This window comes from Arvicola amphibius, chromosome 7, assembly GCF_903992535.2.
Source record: "Arvicola amphibius chromosome 7, mArvAmp1.2, whole genome shotgun sequence".
NCBI lineage: Eukaryota > Metazoa > Chordata > Mammalia > Rodentia > Cricetidae > Arvicola > Arvicola amphibius.
This window is the reverse complement of record NC_052053.1, coordinates 119136514-119158715: the sequence shown is the minus strand read 5'-3', so window position 1 is coordinate 119158715 and position 22202 is coordinate 119136514. Positions and strand designations below refer to the sequence as shown.

The window sequence follows — 22202 nt, the reverse complement described above, 5'->3', positions numbered from 1 at the left end:
AAAGTTACGTTTCTGTATCTGTAAAGTTGTTTAATTTTGAAACAAGATAAAGTGGTTACTACAATCTTGCTTCCTTTTTCTAATCTGCACATTTAGGTTCCACATTGAAATAACATTAGCTATTATGAAACCTTAATGCACATTTAAAATCTCATAATAAAGATTTAAATCTTGCAAAGATATAACATATTATATACACAAGAATGAAAGTCTAAAGGTCTACAGCACTTTTTTCAGAAATGCCTTGAACGGAAAGTGATGAAATCTTTGAGATTAAAGAAAGGGTTTCCTCTTCAGTGATAGTTAAGTATAATGTTGGTGTTGGTTGTAGGACTTTGATTTCTGTTATGTTAGATGTCAAAGTAACCATCTCCAAGGAAAAAATACAAGACCAACTCAGCAGTAAGAATAAGTGAATTCAATTAGATACAGCTAATGCCCATTTTGACATAAAGTAGTGGGGCAAGAGAGAAAGTACAGCCAACTCCTCAGTAAACTTCAAGACTCTAGTGCACACTCAGAAAAATATTTAACCTTTGAAAGGTTATTAAATTTGTTTTTGCATCTTCCCCTTTCTATTTTATTGTTCAGCAGCAAAGAGGTTTAACTAAATGCCTCATAAGGGAAATTAGTAATTTAAATAAATATTGTATGCTGGGAAAAATACAGCTGGGGAAAGGCGCATGCATAACCAAACAGAGAGAAAGCAGTGACCATCCCAAAGCTTTTTGATTGCTTATAGCTTGCTTCAGTTGCATTAAGCCAAACTGGTGCTGTCTTTCTCCTTTTGCGCTCTGCACACTGTAAGTGCTCACCTGCAGCTTTCCTTCCAAAATAGCCCATTACATGACTGTACAGATCCCTCAGTGGAGCCTCTGGTGGCATTCTGTTCTGCCTCTGTGGGGAAACATTTGCCTTCGGCTTCGAAAGAGCATGTACAACAGTTTTATAAACGCCACCCAGGGAGCCCTGCTGTAGTCCTGCCTCGTGACTCGATGACCTAAGAGTACTGCGACTCCCTAACTGGTTACTTGCAATTCCTTCCTTCTGTGATGTGGCGGTGGGGATCTCTGTGGATTCCTTCACTGTTTTGCTAACTGATGCTGCACCAATCATATCTAGAGGTCTGTACACACCAGGTTTTACAAGGTCTGTACCACTAGTTGAGCTGGACTGTGTATTGCTGGTACTGCTATTGCTACTACTGCTAAAGCCACTGAGCTTCCGTAGTCTCGTCTTCCATGGAGCCTCTTTATTTTCCAGTGGATTATAAAACTGAACAGACTCAGTAGATGGCCTAAAAGTAACATGAACAGTATTTCGTTTCTTAGCAGCCATTTTCATGATTTTGGCCCTATGAGTTACTGTTTCAGACAAGCTCCTCTTGGTTGGAGAAAGCTTGCCCGTGTTGGAAACATGAGGCATTCTGCGGTTTACTGGTGCTTTTAGTGCAGTTTTCTTGGCATGCATAATATATGGGGTGAATTTTTCATTAACTTGTATACTCTTAAGCTTTTCACCTAGTGTTATATCTACACAGGCATCTACTTCTGTGGCTGTTTGTCTATATAGAGGTTTCTTTTTTTCTTTATCACAAGGGCTACCTGAACTAGGATCCAATGACTGTTCATCAAGATTTAGTTGTTTAGATTTTTCAGCAGTTTGTGTTCTCGCAAAACTAACTGACTGGTTAGGTGCAAGAGTACTCGTGGAGACAGCTGAGCTTGGTTCTTTTTGAAATGCTGTATTTTCAGGAGTCCCAACACAAGACATGAGATTTTCTGGTTTTAATTCCTGGCCTAGGCACTCTAATTTATCTAAAGATGGTATTTCATCTCTAGTTACTGCAATAATCACCTTCTGAGAAGCTGTATCGTTACCTAGCTCATTTTTACTATGATTTTCCTGGTTTTCCTTAAAGTATTCTTTCAGGGAAGAAAGAAGATCCTCATCTCCTTCAAGGTCAATGTACTGGATTTGTTCGAAAGCTGCATCTGCAAGTTCTACTGGACCTATTAAATGACAAAGATGGTCATATATGCTATCACCAACTTCCAGAGAAGACTCTCTGCTATGAGAATCAGTGATGTGGCTTTCAGTGGATCTAGTTATTGAAGAAGCCTCTGTGGAGCTCTGCAAGCCTGGAGCATGACGGGATGAACTGTCAACGACAGGAACTGCACCTTTGGCTCGCTCAACACTGAATGGCTCCACGATGTCAGAAGTGCTGCTGCTTCGAGGCAATGGCTGGTCCTCATGCAAAGCTCCAAAAACTTCATTTCCAGTGTCTTCACTCTGTGAAAAATGTCGGACTCTGGTGGAACGGGGAAGGATTTGAGCATCATCAATATCTGCAAAAGAAAAAATTATTTATAGTAGAAACTACAGAAATCTAAAAAAATTATTTCACCCACAACCCAGGAATATGCTTCCCAATAAAATTCTGATTATTTTTGTAAGTTCAACTAAAGAAAACCAATTAAAAAAATATAGCTGATTTTTCAAAACTATGATGGGCCCAAGGCATGTGGTGTCAATGCATTAGAAAATGACCAAGTACACGTGAGATGTTAACATGCATATGGAGAGTGGAGATGAAACACTTGGAAGTACAGTCTAAGATAGAGCTGTGCCAATACACCGAGCAATTCAGACCAGTTAGTTTTTCCTATTCAGATTGTGAGCAAGGGAGAAAAGAGATCATAACATGCAAAGCTGATCTAGATGTTCCATGCAGACTTTTAGAAATTCTGCTCCACTAGGCAGGAAGAAGACATTGCCTTTTCCCAACTGCGGCTATCTGGGCTGCCCACATATTATAGTAATAGAAATCTCCTCCCTGTCTGTAACATTCTCTCTATCAAGACACTATATGCTCTCTTCTGTTTTACTTTATTTACTATAATCTTAAGTTCTATTCTTTACCATCAAATATAATCAGTAGAAAACAAAGTATGATCAGTACATAATTAAGTTATTTTATGTTTTTGATAAAAACATTTAAATCTGCTATAGAGAAATTTTATCTACCTATGAGTGGCCCTTCTCATAAACAACCACTCTGCTGGGTAGTTTTTCATCAATTTGACACAAGTTAAGAGTCATCTATGGCTGGGTGTTGGTGGCGCACGCCTTTAATCCCAGCACTTGGGAGGCAGAGGCAGGCGGATCTCTGTGAGTTCGAGGCCAGCCTGGTCTACAAGAGGTAGTTCCAGGACAGGCTCTGTCTCAGAAAAAGAAAAAAAAGTCATCTAGGAAGAGGAAACCTTAATTGAGAAAATGCTCCCACCAGACTGGCCTGTGAGCAAGCTTGCAGCACATTTTCTTGATTTGATTAATGACTGATATAGGAAGGCCCTGATCACTGTGGGTAGTGCCAGCCCTGTGCAGGTGGCCTGAGTGTCATAAGCAAGATGTGACTGCCTCGCTGAAAAAGGTACCAAGCCATGTGGCTAACATAGACAAGAACAATGGGTTAATCTAAGTTATAAGAGTTAATAAGAAGCCTGAGATAATGGGCCAATCAGTTTATGATTAATGTAGATCTCTGTGTGATTTCTTTGGGACTTAACGACTGCAGGAACTGGGCAGGATAGAAATCCCTTGCCAACGTGTGTGTGTGTGTGTGTGTGTGTGTGTACATACATACATATATTAAATTTTTCAAAGTGTAATTGTGGAAATTAACACCATGCCTATAACCTTATTATAAAGTCTTGCTAGGGAGTGATGGCTCACACCTTTAATTCTAGCAGTTGGGAGGCAGAGGCAGATGGATCTCTGCATTTGAGGCCAGCCTGATTTACAGAGCAAGTTCCAGGACAGCCAGGATTTTTACATGGAGAAATCTTGTCTCAAAAAAGCAAATAAATAAATAAAAATAAAGTCTTTAGCTTATTTAGAAATTAAAAACCTGTATCTACCAGCAAAACAAAATGAGAATTTTAAGAGACTATCATTGCTATTTATTACACTTGTAATGTAAATGCTAAGTAACAGAACTAAGCCTGCCAAGGTGGCTAGAAAAGGATATAATCTAGCACTTGGGAGGCAGAGGGATGAAGAGCTGAGTTCAAAGCTAGCCTATGCTACAAAAGGGCACATTTGTCTCAAAACACAAAAGAAATAAACTATCACAAAAGCATTCTAACTAAACATTTAGATCAGAGTAAAGCTATCATTTATCTACAAGTACACAGTAATTTAGATTTAGATTTACATCCTCTAGAAGGAAAGGGTAGTTTCCTTGTTTACAAAAGGTAAATTGTTAGTCAGTGTAATTTCAGAATCCATAAAATAGCTAAAATGGTGGTATTACTGCTATCTTAAATAAACAAGAAAAAAAATTCTTGACCACTGAGTCAATGCTTCACGGAAGCCTATAATTTGTAGATGTGGCAAGTCTTATTTTTAGGTTTCCTTGGTAATATTTAGCATTAAAGCACTGAAAATTATTTTCTGTATTAAAAGGTACATCTTTCTGGATACTGTGTTTCAAAGAAATTTATTTTGCTAGTTTGAGAGGTAAATTGTGCATTAAAGTATTACTGTTAGCTTGCAGCATATAAGGGAAAAAAACCTTCCATTTAGGTTTCTTGAAGACTTTTATGCTGTTCATACAACTATCCCCATTTCTTTTAAAAGTATTTATCATACAAAATAGATATAATACAGAAGAAGGAAAGCATCAATTACATTAAAATGATGCTCACTGGGGCTGGACAGATAACTGGATGCTGAGAAGCATACACTGCTCCTCTAAAGGATCTGAGTTTGGGTCCCAGTGCCCAGGTCAGACAGTGCACAGCAGCCCATAGCAGCACACAGCCACCCACAGCAGCCTCCTGCTCTAGATCTGATCCCTCTCTGACTTCTATGGGTACCTGCACTCACGTGCACAAGCCCACACACAAATGCACACAAACACAGAGAGCTTTTTTTTTAAGCTGTTGCTCATTGGTAAAAATACTTCCTCGAGAACAGAAAGAACATCTTAAATTAGAGATTTTGGAGGCTGAGTGTGATGGCACATGCCTATAACCCCAGTATTTCATGAGAAGACGAAGAAGGACAGGAGTTCAAAGTTGTCTTCTGCTCTACAAGTGAGTTCAGGGCCAAGAATATGCAATTTGCAATTATGCTATAACTATCATATTATAAGTGCAAAGAGCTCCAAAGATGGATATGCTATTAAATGTTGATGACAGGAAAAAAGAAGTATCATTGCATAAAGAGGAGTATACTAGGCTAATTAAAGAATTTTTTTCGTTATTACTCAGCAAAAATTAGTAAAGAAAAAGGCCATCTTTCTTATGCCAGAAAACATAATTATAAATAATAAATTGCCACTATCATTAAAAATTTAAATACTCCTTTCATGAAGGCATTACTTTGGTACTATAAACAAATTTGCTTAAGAAACTTCTAAGCAGGAAAATAAGCACTGCTAGTCATAGTGGTAGCCCCTTGGGAGATGAAGGCACAAAGCGCTCAGTTCAAGATTAGCTTGGGCTGCACAAACAATCCCATCTCAAGTCAGGGAGTGGTGGAGCACTCAGAAGGCAGAGGCAGGTGAATCTCTGAGTTCGAGGCCAGCCTGATCTACAATGTGAGTTCATGGCAACACAAAGAAATCTGTCTCAAAACAAGCAAAAAAAAAAAAAAAATCCCTGTTTCAAAAGCAAAAGAGACCAGAAAGTCTGCTAAGCTCACCTTCAAATGCACATAAGTGGCGTCTAGTGCAATAATTCTCAACAGACGCTGGGGGGCAGACCAGAGACCATGTTTCCTTAGACGCCAATACTACTAAAAAGGTGTATTTGGAGTTTTTGCAAGCCCCAATATGCTGTATTAGAATTTGAGCTAAGGGCCTAAGAAAACACCCACCCAAGTATTAAAGACAAGTCTTATGTTAAGAAACAGTGTTGGAATAATGCCAATGACCTTCACTTGGTTACTAGTATAGGAAAACTCTCCAAAGATATTCAATAATTTAGTCCATAACTACATATGAAGTTCTAAGACTGGGCATCACAGCACTTGCAACTATGTAGGTAGAATGGCTCTCTAAAAATAAAGGAGAAAAAAATAGCTGGCAAAAATGGTACTTTGAGAATTGATAGTTCATCTTTAACAATTTTAGTATGTTTTTAAAATTCAATAGGTGTAGGAAAAATTAAAGAACTTTAATTTACCTCCCCACTGCCCCCAAGTTATTCAAGAGTATCAGGAAAGGGGATGGAAAAATGATGCAATTATATTTTAATTTCAAAAAACTATGAGGAAAATATTTTTCTTTTTTCACCTTTTTATTTGTATCAAGACAAGGTCTTGCTAAGTAACTCAGGCTGGCCTCAGCTTCTGGAGTGCTAGGATTTCAATCACATCACAGTGACAGGGATTGGTTAGACATTTTTCTGATAAACTACTACTTTAACTGAAGGCAGAGGGATTGCTTGTAACAGTGTTACTATTTGTGTTTGGTAAATTTGTTAAAGATCCTCAATTCCCTGATCTTACAGACACACACAGGATATACTGGTGTGGGAAGTCCTTCTGTATATGTGTTGCGTTTACTGGTTGATGAATAAAGCTGCTTTGGCCTATGGCAGGGCAAAATAGAGTAGGGTGGGAATTCCAAGCAGACAGAAGAGGAAAAAAGGCAGAGTCAAGGAGATGCCATGTAGCTGCCAAAGGAGAAAGACATCATGGGAGCCTGCTGGAGCCTTGCCAGTATGCCACAAGCCTTGTGGTAAAATACAAAATAATGGAAAAGGGTTAGTTTAAGATACAGGAGCTAGCTGGCAATACACCTGTGATTGGCCAAGCAGTGTTGTGATTAATACAGTTTCTGTGTGATTATTTGGGTCTTGGGTGACTGGGAACGAACAAGCAGTCTCTGCCTATGATACATTTTATTATGTGTCCATTTAAGGTTATAAGCATGGGGAGAAATACAGAAAATCCTGAAAAACATTGCTTTTCTCTATCTAGTTCTTTTATTCTTTTGTAGAATTTTGTTGTGGTAATGGGTTTGTTTGTTTGTTTGTTTGAACTGAGCCTGGTATGTAGCCCCACCTAGCATCCTACTCACAACTTCCTGCCTCAAAGTCCCCAATGTGGTAGTTAAGGACACGTGCCACCACACCCAGTTTATGAAGTCCACTTTCTTACTAATTCTCTCTGAATTCTTTTTCTATTTAAAGATGTTATCTTTTGTGCTCTCGATCTCCCACTCCTCCCTCATTCCCACTGGTGCTAGGATGACAGACCCAAATCACTATGGTCGGCTTACTTATGGCTTGACTGCCCATCAATGGTTTGTTCCCACACTAAACTACTCTAAAGTGAAATGTACGCAAATGTTGGAAGAAACATAAATAATTAACCAATTGGAATGGTTGAAGATTCAAGCCATGATTTGCTTATAATTTAGCACTAATTTTACATGCTTCTACAACTATCTTTTCTCTCTTCTCCACCTACCCCTTGAAGAAACAAACTCCAAGCCATCAATCTACTTCCATGAGTTACAATGCAAAAAATAAAGCAATAATTCACATTCCTACAATATAAATGGATATAATCATCTGACTTATAGTGTGTGTGTGTTTATTTAAAGGTTAAGTTCAGTGTCTTCTAAATTTGTGTCCTATGAACCTTAATGTTATATATTAAACTGTCAAAATGTGAGAGAAGGTATATATGCTGAAATAAACTTGAAAAATACTGAATTCTGTAGTTTCTATTTGTTAACAGACTTTTGGGGAGCCTTCAGTATGTTAGCAGACACTATGAATCTTCATTCGTGTCCTTTTTAAATCTCATTATATCTTAGTATTCTAACCGTTGAGTGCATCAGCTTACACATGGTGACTTCATCTTAAATCAGTTTTACCTAAATACTTAAATTTGTCATAGAAGGCATTCTATCTCAAATGAAAAAAATGAAGACCAAAAAAAAAAAAAATCATGGCCCTTAGAAAATCTTTAAATATTATCAAGAAATATTTAAAGGTCTTTTTAAAAGGTAATCTTTATGACTTAATATAATAAAGCAAGAACTGTGAAGTAGAAACATCTCATACTATTTGAGGTAACACTTGGAATATTTGGAAAGAAACAATATAGCCTGGGACCAGTACTTGGGAAGCAGAGGCAGGAAGATCAGGTATTTAACACCATCCTTGGCTGCATACTGAGTTCAAGTCCAGCCTTTACTACATGAGACTGTCTCAAACAACAGGGTCACTTGATTTGAGGGGTAGGGAGGAAATATTTCATTTTTCTTTTAGCATTTAAAAACACATTTACTGCTGCTTCTGGTGCTGTTAGTGTGTTCCTTTAGGGTAGACCTGGTGCCTCTTCTGTGGAGTAGTAGCTGAGGAGATGCCAGTAACCATTATGGCAGATGAGAAACCCAAAGAAGGAGTCAAGACTGAGAACAATAATCATATAAAGTTGAAGGTGGCAGGCAGATAGTTCTGGGGTGCACTTTAAGAAGCAAACACCTCTCAGTGAACCAATGAAAGCCTATTGTGAATCACAGGGCTTGTTATTAAGGCATTGGTTTGACAGGTAACCAATCAGTGTAATAAACACACCTGTGCAGCTGGAAATAGAGGCAGAAGATAAATTTGGTGTGTTCCAGCAGCAGACAGGAGGTGTCTAATAAACAAGGAGACTGCTACTTTACTATCGCATTTTGTTATAGATCAAGAATATATTCCCACCAGGCAGTGGTGGCACATATCTTTAATCCCAGCACTTGGGAGGCAGAAGCAGGCAGATCTCAGTGAGTTCAATGACAACCTGGTCTAAACAGCGAGTTCCAGGACAGCTAGGACTGTTACACAGAGAAACCTTGTCTTGAAAAACCAAAACAAAACCAAACAAAACAAAATAAAAATGAAAGAATACATTCTCAACTAGAACGTAGAAATTTAAAAGAAAGAAAGCAAGCAAGCAGAAATTTGGTTCCAAAATATCCTGACTACTGAAGTATAGATTTCTCTGTTTTTTTTTTAATTTCCCCATCCCTATTTCTTTATTGTACACAAATAACTGGTGTGAATCCTAGATAGTTTTCCCTTCAAGTCAAGCATCTTCTTGTTTAAATAAAATTCCTGTTTTTTAAAGAAACTTCAGCACCTAAGATAATTATTTGTCAAAATATAAAGTTTCTGACAAGAAATTTTCTAAAACCCAAAGGTTCTAAAAACAAAAAGGAAACTTACTGACAGTTTTTAAAATAAAAGACTATCTGATCCAACCAAAAAGTTAAGAATTAGTGACCAAAATTATTTTTAATTTTTCTAAATAAGTAAAAATTGTGGTTTTTTAAGATTTTAAAATATTTTAAGATATTTTAAGTAGAATGCTTTTAAAAGCCTAGAGCAAAATAATTATGTTTACAATAAACTAGGAGGTTCTCTTGAATTGTAGCTAACTCAGTTATCAGACAGAAACTTTGCCTTGTTTGCTAATTTAAAGAAATCAACTATAGTGATACATACACAGACGAAAAATCTGTGCTGTTTGCATAGAAATATGTTAATGAAAAGGAAAAATATTTATATTTTTATGGCTAATAAAAGTCAAAATATTTATATTTATTCATTTATTTAGAACTAAGAGCCACATTTAAGAGAAATATGTACCACTTTCATGAATTAAAGTATATATTATTCCAGGTATATACCATCCAACTGTCCTACAGTCTGCACTGATAGCCCTAAATTTTACTGATGTATTCATCAAATAGTTATGGATCATCTGGGCACAGTGGCTCACATCTTTAATCCAGGCACTCCCTGAGGCAAAGACAGGTGATTTTTGAGTACAAAGCCAGCCTGGTCTATAGAGTGAGTTCTAGGACGGCCAGTGATCTGTAGAAAAACAAGTCTCTAAAACCCAACCAAGCAAACAAACAAACAAAAAATATATGGGTCATCAAGTTTTGGATTAAGGCCAAATTTCCCACTTTACTTTTGGCATTTAACTGCAAGTTCAAATACCAATTTAATTATATACTAGCCCTAATTTATTATATTATGGTTTCAAAATAATACTTGAATATTTCCCAAATACACCATAATATGAGATTGGGCATGGTGGCTTGTGTCTGTTGTCCCAGAACTTAGGAGGCTGAGGTGAGAGGATCATTGTTATAGGCCAGCCTAAGCTACGTAGTTTTAGATTAGTTTGAGCTACAAAGTGAAATCCTGACTCAAAACAAGAACAGTGTCAGAATACTATTCAGAAGTAATTCTTATATATTCTATCTAGAAATTGCATATATCTAATAACTAACTGCTTTATTGTTCCATTTTGAGAAATGTAAATATTTTGTTATTTATAATTCTTCACAGAGCATCAAACATGAGATATATTTAGACATTTCTGCACTTACATATAAATATTCTCAATTATTGGAACCCTGATAATTTAGAAGAAAATTTGATCTTGTCGGGTGGTGGTGGCACATGCCTTTAATCCCAGCACTCAGGAGGCAGAGGCAGGCAGATCTCTATGAGTTTGAGGCCAGCCTGGTTACAAGAGCTAGTTTCAGGTCAGAGAAACCCTGTCTCAAAACAAAAACAAAAACAAACAAAAACAAAAACAAATAAACAAAACAAAAAAAGAAAATTTGATCTTGACAGAATATAGATGAAAGAGAAAAATTAACTAAAATATCATTAGCACAGATCTTTCAGTCCACTAAACTAAAGATAGGCTTTAAAAAGAAAAGATAAAAACCCCTACACATACACACAAAACCAAAAAATGCCAGTACCTAAAACAGCAATGTCACAGAAATACCTAAGCAAACTGCTAGGGAAGGTACCTCATAATGCCCAGGTTAAGTTCTCTGGAATACTACATTTTTCACAATAACTATACTCAAATTTGCTTCTGTCCAAAAGACATGATACTGTATAATTTTATATATAAGCAACATAAATTAAAGGCAATACTAACTGTGGTGATGAGTGGTTACTGGCATAGACTAACTAGGGAAATTTTAAGGCAGTGGAAATGTTCCATATTTTATTTGGGTGATGGTATATGTATAATTCTCCAGACTCACTGAACTGAATACATGCATTTTATTAAATGATAACTGTTTTAATAAAAGATCATGCCATCCTGGTGCTGATAATCAAGATCTAATCCAAAGGAAAAGCTGAGGTTTTTAAGTTCCTTGGAATTAGGACTACATGAAATGGCTTAAAGAGATTTGAGAACATCCTTTGACTTCTACATAGTGTTTTATCTAATACAAAGTAACTATTAGATTAAATGTTTTCTTCAGTAATTACATACCCTTAATTAGTTCCAAAAATACAGAAGGGAGGAAATAATATTTAAGATTTTCCATATTGTTAATCAAAACAGTAAAACATTCAATGTCTATTATCTGTCATGAGACATCTATGATACAAGTATTCATTACTATATCTATTACTATATAAGAAAAAAAATCAAATATAACAACTTGACCTTTTACAATAAAAAATATAAGACATTGGCACAGCACTAAACTTAGCACTTCCAGAATGAACTGCAAGAATAGTTCAAATAACTCAAAATGTTGATTTCTCAATTATTTTCCAATTTCCCACACCTCCCCCCAAAGAAATTAACTTTTGAAGAGTTTATTTGATTAAGCAAATTGGAAAGCAGAGGATTAAAAAGTGAACAGGGTGGTGCAGAAATTAGCAGAGGTGGCACTACCTGAAAGCTCATCAGAAAGGGGAGTGAGAACAATATCAGGCAAGAAGGGTTTGGAAGTATGGATCAGAACAGGAGCACTTTTAGCACTGCGAATATAGGCCGATGGCAGAGCACATTCACCAATGGATCGGCTTCTCATGGCTTTAAAAAGGAAAAGAAAGAAGTGGGGAGGAAAAAGAAGAGTGACTACAATGAAAGGCTGTGTCACAGAAAAAGCAGCAACAGAGAAAACTAAAAGATCCAAAGGAAGGAAACTTTAAATTAAAACATTTCAGCACGGCAAATACTGGCAAGCTGTAAGAAAAGAAATCACGACACACATTTTGAATGTAATTCTTTTGGTGTAAAGCAGGAAAATGCCTACTATTAGCAATTACAATGGAACAGCATTAAAAAAAACAGCAGACACTTCAGCACATTTTCAAAAAAAAAAAAAAAACAAGAAATGAGAGATCTATCAAATGGAATCACTGAAAATACTCTGTATCATTAGTCCAAAACAAGGCTGGTACCCTAGCTGGTCATTTCTCTGAGCAATTCTTTTTAAGAAAGCTAAATTCTACTAGCAAATCATTCCATTTTCATATCATTACCCAAATAAAGCCTATTTACTAATAGGTCCTTTATGCAGTTTGATTTGTCATGACTTACTCTTGTGTTCAGTAGCTGTTCCAGGTGAGAGAATACTTAAGCAAACCAGGGTCTGTCATTTACACTAGAGTATAGTAATACAACTTTAAAGCTTTAATTAAAAACATTTATAGAAAGTAGAACTCTCATCAACATGAAGAATCACATTCCTGAGTGGACATGGGTGCACATCTGTACTCCCAGCACTAGGGTGGTGAGAGGAGGGGGATCAGGAGTTCACAGTCATTTCCAAGCACACAATGGGTTCTAGGCCAGCCTGGTCCACAACATACCCTCTCTAACACCAAAACAAATGCACAATGACAACAAATATAGCATCCAGGTCTTAAGAAAAATATACAATTTGTGCTCGTACAAATAATAAACACATAAAAACTTCAAAGTCTCTTTTTAAAGACAAAAACTGTTGGGTACTTTCCAAAACTTATACTTTTGGTTGCACTGGATAGTTTCATAAAAGAGTCACTAGATCACAAAGGTAGAAATTTTTAGTTCCCATAGCAGTAACTAGCAACTTAAACTTCCCAGTAATTTCTCCTTCAGTTTACAAACTATTGACTATATGAACTTATAGGTACTGCTATGAAAGAACACTGTACTTAAATTGCACTGCATAGTATTCAGGGCAAATGACAGAGGCAAAAAGAAACAGAAAAAAAAAAAACTCTTGGCTTCAGGGATTTTACATTTTCACTTTGCCAAGAATGCATCTCCTACAGATTCTTCCAAAGTATGCTTACTTAAATCTATGTTCTTAAATTGTATAACACAGAAGCCTACCTTGATCTAAATCTTGCTCTCCCTCCTGCTATTCTCTAGTCTTTGACCTTGCCTTGCATTTCTTTGCAATTTCCAACTACATGTTATGTCGACTGGATCTGTAAGCTCAACATTAAAACTGTAAGTTCCAGTGACTGTTTTTAAATTTTGATTAGCTTTATCACTTCCTAGGTTTTTAATCAAGATCAAGTATTTGTTCTTAACTATATCCTTAATGTTTAGAACAGTGCATTAATACTGAATATTTAACTTTTTGTCCATTCAAACATATAAAATCCATGGTTAACCACAGTATATAGGCAATGTGTGTTAGGCCTCTAAGGGAATAAAGGGTCTTCAAAAGAATGTACAAGAAACTGGTAGGTCTGCCTCTAGTGAAGTAAATGGTGAAGACAGGGCAGAGGATGCTAGGAGGGCTTAATGGAATGCATGGGTTTCAGACTGAATCAAATAAGCACATTAATTCACCATAGTCATAAAACATTAACTTTAAAAATTAAGAAATTAGTCAGTCATGGTGGCTCTTATCTGTAATCCCAGTACACAAGAAGCTGTGACAAAATTACCTAAAGTTTGAGGTAAAGTGTTTCAGGCCAGCCCAGGGTACAGTGTGAGACCCTGTCTCAGAAAGCAAGACACAAACAAACAATATTTAACTCAAACTCTCAAAGCACTTTCCAACTTTATACAGGTACCTTTCTTCATAAAACTTTTCGTGATTTACTTTTTGTTTACTAGACTTGAAACCTGACACAATATCATGCAATTCTGTTTCAGGTGGGAGAAGTATTATCGCTACCACTAAAAAACGGAAGCACTTAAAACCTAGGAAGGGGAGCTAGATGGTCAGTGAGTAATGGCAACAGTCACCAAGCCTGACAACCTGAATTAAATTCTGGGACCTACATGGTGGAAACAGAACCAACTCAAGCAAGTTGTTCTCTGACCTCTTTATGCACAAAGTGGAAAACACACAAACACACATAAATACACACACATGCACACAAAATCATTTTTAAAATATAAAACCTAGAAAGATTTGGCAAATTGTCCAAGGTTACCTAGATATTTAGTAAGAGAAAAAGAGTAAGAAAGAACTTATGGCATAAGTCCTCCTTGAATTTCTGGCAGAATCCTCTCTACTATATAATTTAGTCGAGTTATATGGTTCTTAGAGGAAAATAAGACAGCTGCTAGTTCTACAGTATGCTGTGTTGCCTTAAGCCTACAATGCTTCCCACGGTGTTCCTACACCACTTTTTATGACATTATAAAAACTACTTTATGTGCTTAAAAAAGAAGCATAGATTTCTTCTTGACCTCAGTTGCCAGCCAACAAAGGGAGTGAATTAATTCCCGGTTGAAAGTTCCTAAAGCCAATAAGACTATGTAATTTTAATACTAAAAGTTTGCTACCATCTCCATATTTGTGAAGATAATTAGTTAATAAAAATATACCAGCTCATGCTTGAGTTCTGCATGTTGAATCCAAGTTCTACTTTTTGAATTCTATAAAATATAGATTTGGGATGTATAATATATATAAATATAATTTGTAAACAAGGATACCTAGAATGAAGTAAACTGCATAAACACAAGAGTATATATATTACGTTATTGGACTATGCAAATTACTGGGGAAGGAGGTGCTAGAAGTCTTTTATCTCCCCAAAGAAAAAAAACATACACAGACAGCAGCTATCCCTGTACTGCTCGTCTAATCCCATGATTTTAGAGTACATACCAACAGTTTTTTGCCGTACTATACTCCTTGCCTTTTCAGTTCCTGGGGAGCCAGTGGTTGTTGCACTTCTTTGTCTCATGGGTGCTTGGCCAGGCTGATCACGACTCCATCCTCTAGAAAATGACTTGTCAACTGAAACTTTCTGAAATTCATGTCCAACTCCTAGAAATGCAGTATTAGTATGTAGGATAGTGGTTGCCTGGTTGCCATCTTTAAATTATCAGGAATACATTGTTGCAGATTCTAAGGTTTCCTCATAATACATTAGAAAGTCACTATAAAGATTTTTTTTAACCTTATTTTGCATAAAAACCATAGTCAAAACTTAGGAAGATTTTCAAAATTATATTAATTATTTCATCAACAATAAACCATTATAATGCTCTACCATCTAGAGATAAGAAATGACCTAGAGGAAAGTCATCTTGTAGTGACAGTTTTTCAATTTCTCCAATAACAGTCACTTGAGAAATAAAAAGTGCAGGAAAGTAGTTTGGAAATATACTTAGCTATTATGACTAAATATAAAATGTGACAAGTATAATTTCTAGCTGGCAACTTATTTTTTAAAATTCCAAGGATATGATAGTGATATAATAACTATGCCATTGCCCCCACTTCACTTTAACATTACATAAATACTATTTCACACCTAGAGAATGTTTACTTGTAGTTTAAAATAAAATGCTTTCAAGAGAATTTTCCAAGTAATTACTCTATACTTTAAACACAGAAGAAAATGGAGTCATCTTTTCAGTTCTACAAAAAAATTGCTTATACTAAAAGGCAAATATAGCTTATAAATTTTGACTTGCATTAATCATTTAAAATAAAAGTTAAGATTCTATATTATTTAACTTTAGTTAAATATAAGACTGACCATAACACACATAAATATACATATAAACACACATACACACATATATATGACATTCTTTCTTACTAATTTTAAGATTAAGAAAATAACAATATATTTCTGAATTTTATTGTTGGAAATGTTAAACCTCCAGGATAAATGAAGGGAGAATAGAAAAAAATCTTTCTGGCTTGGTTTTCCCCAACTCAATTATTTGAACAGATTGCTATGAGAATCTTTCAACAACTCTTACCTTTCCCTTTGTGCTTTTTTTGTTTCTGTTCACTCAGCTTATCCAATGGCAAATCACTGAGATCCAAACTATATAAATTCCTGGCTAAAACTTTAGTTAGTGTCTCCATGGTCAGAGACCACTCAGTGGCCAATTCCTCCCAGTAGGTCAAGGACGACAATACTGACAGTAAGTCATCCCAGAGTTCTCGGGAGATGTATACATTTAGATTTGCTTTGATCCAGGCAACAATGAGAGTCTACAAAGACAAATATTCAAAAATAACAATGAGATTTGTTTGAAGTGTGACTTCAAAATCAACTATTCAATTCTTTTTATCTAAAAACCAAAAATAATTTATCACAGAATATGTTGTACAAGCAACTAATGCAATTACTACTACCTGATAAGAATTTCGGGTGACTGGGGGAATGGGATGGTTGGGATGGAGGAAGGGTAGATAGGGGAGCAGGGAAGAAGATATCTTAATTAAGGGAACCATTTTAGGTTTAGCAAGAGACTTCACTCTAGAGGGATTCCCAGGTATCCATGGAGATGTCCCCAGCTAGTTCCTTGGGCAGCTGAGGAGAGGGAGCCTGAAATGGCCCTTTCCTATAGCCATACTGATGAATATATTGCATATCAACATAGAAGCTTCATCTGGCATTGGATGGAGATAGAGACAGAGACCCACACTGGAGCGCAGGACTGAGCTCCCAAGGCCCAAATGAGGAGCTGAAGGAGGGAGAACATGAGCAAGGAAGTCAGGACCACGAGGAGTGCGCCCACCCACTGAGATAGTGGGGCTGGTCTAATGGGAGCTCACCAGGCCAGCTGGACTGGGACTGAAAAAGCATGGGATCAAACTGGACTATGAGCATGGCAGACAACGAGAGCTGACTGAGAAGCCAAGGACAATGGCACTGGGTATTGATCCTACTGCATGTACTGGCTTTCGGGGAGCCTAGTCTGTTTAGATGCGCACCTTCCTAGACCTGGATGGAGGGGGGGGGGAGGACCTTGGACTTCCCGCAGGGCAGAGAACCCTGACTGCTCCTAGGACTGGAGAGGGAGGGGTAAGTGGAGGGAGGGGGAGGGAAATGGAAGGTGAGGAGGAGGCGGAAATTTTTAATAATAATAATAATAATAATAAATTAAAAGAATTTCGGTGACTACTAATTCCCAGTAACATTAACTTTCATGTTGCACTGCATTACTGCTAAGTAAAACCTATGTAAGAGATGGTTCTATATTAGTTAGTGTTGAAATTGTGCTGAAATTGAGTTCTTAAGTGGAAAAACTTCAAACGACATTCCCAAATTAAAGATGGAAATGACTATACTGTGGAGGTTTGCTTTACTACTACAACTACAAAAAAGGAGGAGGTCCTAGAGATGTACTAAATGAAATATCCTTGAAAAATAATATACAAACTAAAGGTTAAAATTTAATTTTATTTTAAAGATACAACAGCAATTAAGAGCATTCTGTAATAAATCCAATTACAGTATTAAAAGCTTACACTTTAGAGGGCAGAAAATACTGGTTATCTGGTATCCCCTGAGGTTTTACAGATTGTTATTAAATATTTGTCCTATTAATGATTAAGTAGCAAAATAAAAAGTTTTCAAAACTGTAACTTCATGGATTTTGCTAAGGAATTATTATAAATTCATACATGAAATGTAAAGACAGCACTGAAGTGACCAGTGACCTTTCATTCTGTCTCTAAATGTTCAAACTTCAAAAGAAGTTATTTTGCACAGCAAGCTAAATTTGTATTTTTTGTAGCTCCTATCACTGGACTAGTTATAAAAATGAAGAATTTTCTAAAAGTTTAGATAACACGTTTTTATTTTAAAAGTTAATTTACCATCAGCAGAGATTTTTAGGTAGTGACTACAAACTGAAAAATGCCAATATACATGGCTACATTTATGGTTAAGGATTAGATAGGAAATAGTCTTTACCTCTGACATTAAGAATTATTTTAACCATGTAATTTTATTTAATGTGTTGTCATAAAAATATTTCCTGTTTTCAGAGTTTATAGTAAGTTTAAAGTCAGTACATTACCTTCATGTTGAAAAAAATATATAATTCCTGTATAATCAAAAGTACCACTGATCAAATCAACTCGAGGAAGGAGAACTATAAAAGTCTATGGGGCTGCAGCACAAGAATGACTCTTGGTTATGTACTACATTTTTATTACTACAGAACAAAATGAAAAATGTTTTTCCTAATGATCCCAGAGATTCGGAAACTCCTAAAACACTCAGGTATTATTCCTGAAGCCCTTTGCTAGCTCTCTGAAATCATAAGTATGTACCACCTCCAATCATAAGCATGGAGGGAAAATAAGACCATTACTCTTTGTCACAACGTTTCTCTTCCATTATGTGGTGAATTTGTGTGCATGGCTACTTAGCTGAGCGGCTTTTAATTTAGCTCTATAAAAGATACTTAAACAGATTTCTAATTTAAAGCATTTTCCCCTACTAACAAGCTCAGCTTCAGTGAATCTTTTAAAAACAAACATGCTTCTAGCCATCTATTTATTTTTATTGCCTGGAAAAGTGGTCCTGCAAGTCGACCTGCCAGGGTCATGGTTTTTTTCCCCTGGAACTGTAGAAAAGCTTGTGATGACATCTTCAGCACAGACTCTGTGACTCTGAGCAACACGAGCAGCATCTGTTCCCTTAAAGAAAGAAGATCCATTAATGTTTCTTCCTGCTTTGGGTTAGTGATCAATTGTCATATGTTGTGAAAATAACATTACCACTGGAATAACTCAAGTACTAAATCTTTGAAAGAGTACCAAGTTTTTAGGATTCTTTAATATTAAAATTAAGAATTGAAGTTTTGTAAGCTTTTATGAAGTTATCATGAAACTCTTTAGAGTACAATACCTTCAGGTACAAATTTTATGTTGTATGGTTTTAATAATCAACACTTGGGGGGAAAAAAGGTAACAATATTGCTTCTCTTCCTCCCAACCACTCCCCCATTTGTTTCTTGAGACAGGGTCTCATAAAACCTAGGCTGGCTTCAACCTTCCTATATAGCCAAAGATGACTTTGAACTCCTAATCCCTCTGATTCCATGTCCCTAGGATATAGAGGCTTGCCACCATACCCTTTCCTCCCTTTTAGTTTCAGTGATTTAGAAAATCATTTATGTTTACATGTGTATCTGTGTGAGTATAGGTCACATGTGTGCAGGCACCTGAGGAAGTCAGAAGGCATCCCTGGAAGGATTCCCTGAAGCTGGAGTTACCAGCAGTGGTGGACCACCTAATGTGGGTGCTGCGAACTGAACTCGGGTTCTCTGGAAGAGCATAAAGAGCTCTCAACTGCTGAGCCCCATTTAACAACTGTTTCAGTCTTTCGTTCTACATGTGTATTGAAAATGGAACTAATTCTAACATTGTCTTTACCTTAAACTCATTCTTCTAGATGATTCCTGCTGATACCATAAAACTACAGCTGATATTTGGAAACAAATTCAGCAACATACCGACATATGAGGCTGATAGCTAGGCATAGTGGAATGCACCTGTAATCCTCAGGGGACTGAGGCAGGATGGGTGGTATGTTTAGGACCACAGTAAGACCTTGTCTGCCAAAAAAATAAATAAGTAAATAAAAAGGAAGGAAGGAAAAGGAAAGAAAGAAAACTGACAAGAGAGTTTTAGTTGAGTATAGAGGCAAGCCAGAGTACAAGCCCCGATCAGAGTCTCCACCACAGAGGCTATTGTACAGGCCCTATTTAGGCAAAGCTTTAGGGATGGTCACTGTAAAGAAAAGTGGGTAAAGCAGTAGGATGTCCCAGATCTAGATGTCTTTTGGAGGGAGGAAGTGAATCAATAGAAAATTATCAATCAAATAAAAATAAAATTGCCTGAGGCTAGAGGCAATAGCAAAGCATTTGCCTGTAGTGTATGAGGTAAGGCTCAACACCATTAAAAAAAAAAAAGCAAACAAAACACACAGTCATTGTTCAGAGAATAAAAATCTGTTTTTAGATTTTTCTATAATTACTTTCTAAATCTTTTTAAAAAAACTTTCTTTATATTTATTCTACGCATCTTTTACATCATATATCTTGATCCCATTCATTTCTCCATCCCTTAGCATCTGCCCTCTACACCTACACTAACCCCTTCCCAAAATAAAACAAATTTTAAGAGACAAAAGGGGAAAAAGGGGAAAAAATTAAATATTTCATCATGAAAACTGCAGTGTGACACAGTAAGTCATGCATTAAACCCTTTGTCCATGCATTGCGAAAAGTTATTGGTAAGGCTCGAGGCCTCTGGTTTCTGCTACACTACAGATGCTGGGCCCTCACTAGGACTCTTCCTAGATATCCTATTGTTGCTTTGTGTCATGGAGATCCTGCAACTTTAGGTCTGTGAGTCAGGTCTCTTCACATGCCCCAGCAAATCACAGATGGAGTGGATGTTGGGGCCAGCCAAGTCATAACTCTGGTTCTGGGCCCTTGGTCTGCCTACCAGTTCTCCCCTGTCCTCACCACCAGGTTGAGCTCTCTAGTATTGCCCCTACTGATTCACCTCTTGCAGCAACGAGTCAGGAGTGGGGCCAGTTCTCCTGCTTTCACACTCAGAATAGGCCCTCTCACACCTACACCATTAGGGCCAGCTCTAGTGTGTTGTCCAGGCGAGGAACAGGGGCCACTTCCGAGTCCTGCAGCTGATAAGGTCAGCTGTCTCATATGCTGCAGGTGGCAAGGGGTAAGAAGGAGCATCTCTCACCCTCCCATGCTTACAACTTCAGGCTGGTTCACCTACATTGTGCAGGGCCTGCTCTCCCAAGTGTTGCAGCTGGTGGGCAGGGACAGCTAGCTCTCCAGCTCTTGTGACCTCAGGGCCAGTTTTGCATCTGCCTCAGGCACTGATGGGCGGGGGCAACTGTCCCCTGCCCATGCTGCAACAGGACAGATAGGTGATGGGGACAGCACACTCTTGCCCACTACTTCAGGGCTGGCTCACCCATATCTCTGCCAACATGGTTAGCTCCATTGTGTTGCCCAAGTGAGGTGCAGGACATGCTCTCCCTAGTGTTGCAGCTGGTGGGGGTCAGGGTCAGCTCTCCCATTCTTATGAGTACAGGGTCACCAGAGATTAAAATTTTAAGTTAAATATTTGTTACCTTAGGCTTCTAGCTTAGCTATATGAAATGAAAATCTAACTACATACAACACAGTTTATAAATAAACCTCATCTTATTTACTACTTAACTTTAATTCATATATAAGGTGACTCATAATTTATACTACAAAGAGTAACTTTAATTTGCACAGAAAATCTCATAAAATCAATGAAAATATGTGTACTCATATTGCCTTAGGCACTGTGACTTCAGCTTTAAATGAATTTCAAAGAATTCTGAGGGCTAGAGAGACAACTCAGCAGTGGAGAGCATGGGCTGCTCTTCCAGAGAACCTGGGTTCGATTCCTAGCACCCATCTCCTGTAATCCCAGACCAAGGAGATCCAGTACATTCTTTTGGGCCTTTGCAGCACCAAGCACACATGCAGGAAAAACACTCATATATGTAAAAATAAAATTTAAATTTTTAATTAAAACTATGAAATAAACTCTAAAACTGTGTTTCACATGGCAAGATTCCTGGCTCATCACTGATTCAAAACTTATAGAAAAAAAATCATAGGACCAAAAAAAGCATACTTTATGATGGGCAGTGGTAGCACACGCCTTTAATCTCAGCACTCTGGAGGCAGGGGCATGCAGATCTTGGAGAGCTTGAGACCAGCCTGGTCTACAAAGTGAGTTCCAGGATAGTCAAGGCTATACACTGAAACTCTGTCTTGAAAAACAAAGCAAACTGAAGAAAGTAAAGGAAAAGAAACTATACTTCTGTTTGGTATGATTTCATGGTTTTGTTTTGGAGAGAGTATAGCTCTATGTAGCTCAGGTGAGCCTCAACCCTGCAATCCTCCCACATCTGCCTCCCAAGTGCTGGATTACCAATGTACACATCCATCTTTGGTTTTTAAAATAGAATACTTTTCAAAAGGAGAAAGACTGTAATGCAAACTCTGTTTATCACTCATCATGAGTTCCATAAACAAAATCCAGTCATTGAATCTCCTGTGGCAAACTCAAGGAGACACACATTATTAAGGAACAATGTGAAATGCTTGAAAATGTCTGGAGA

General features: G+C 37.1%; 1 protein-coding gene and 1 pseudogene across 4 annotated transcripts in view; one reads left to right on the top strand and one right to left on the bottom strand.

Moving 5' to 3' along the window:
- Positions 1-22202, bottom strand: part of Ralgapa1 (Ral GTPase activating protein catalytic subunit alpha 1) — a 209075-nt gene that overhangs the window by 117807 nt on the left and 69066 nt on the right. For 3 of the 4 annotated variants that reach the window (XM_038335965.2, XM_038335967.1, XM_038335966.2), the window contains 4 exons: positions 18571-18700; positions 16021-16258; positions 14912-15073; positions 816-2351 (listed from right to left, as the gene is read on the bottom strand). In XM_038335965.2, coding sequence (XP_038191893.1) covers positions 816-2351; positions 14912-15073; positions 16021-16258; positions 18571-18700 — 2066 coding nt within the window. The remainder of the gene's footprint in view (positions 1-815; positions 2352-14911; positions 15074-16020; positions 16259-18570; positions 18701-22202) is intronic. The other variant, XM_038335968.2, reaches the window with a different exon arrangement.
- On the top strand, positions 8404-8671 carry LOC119818515 (annotated as a pseudogene).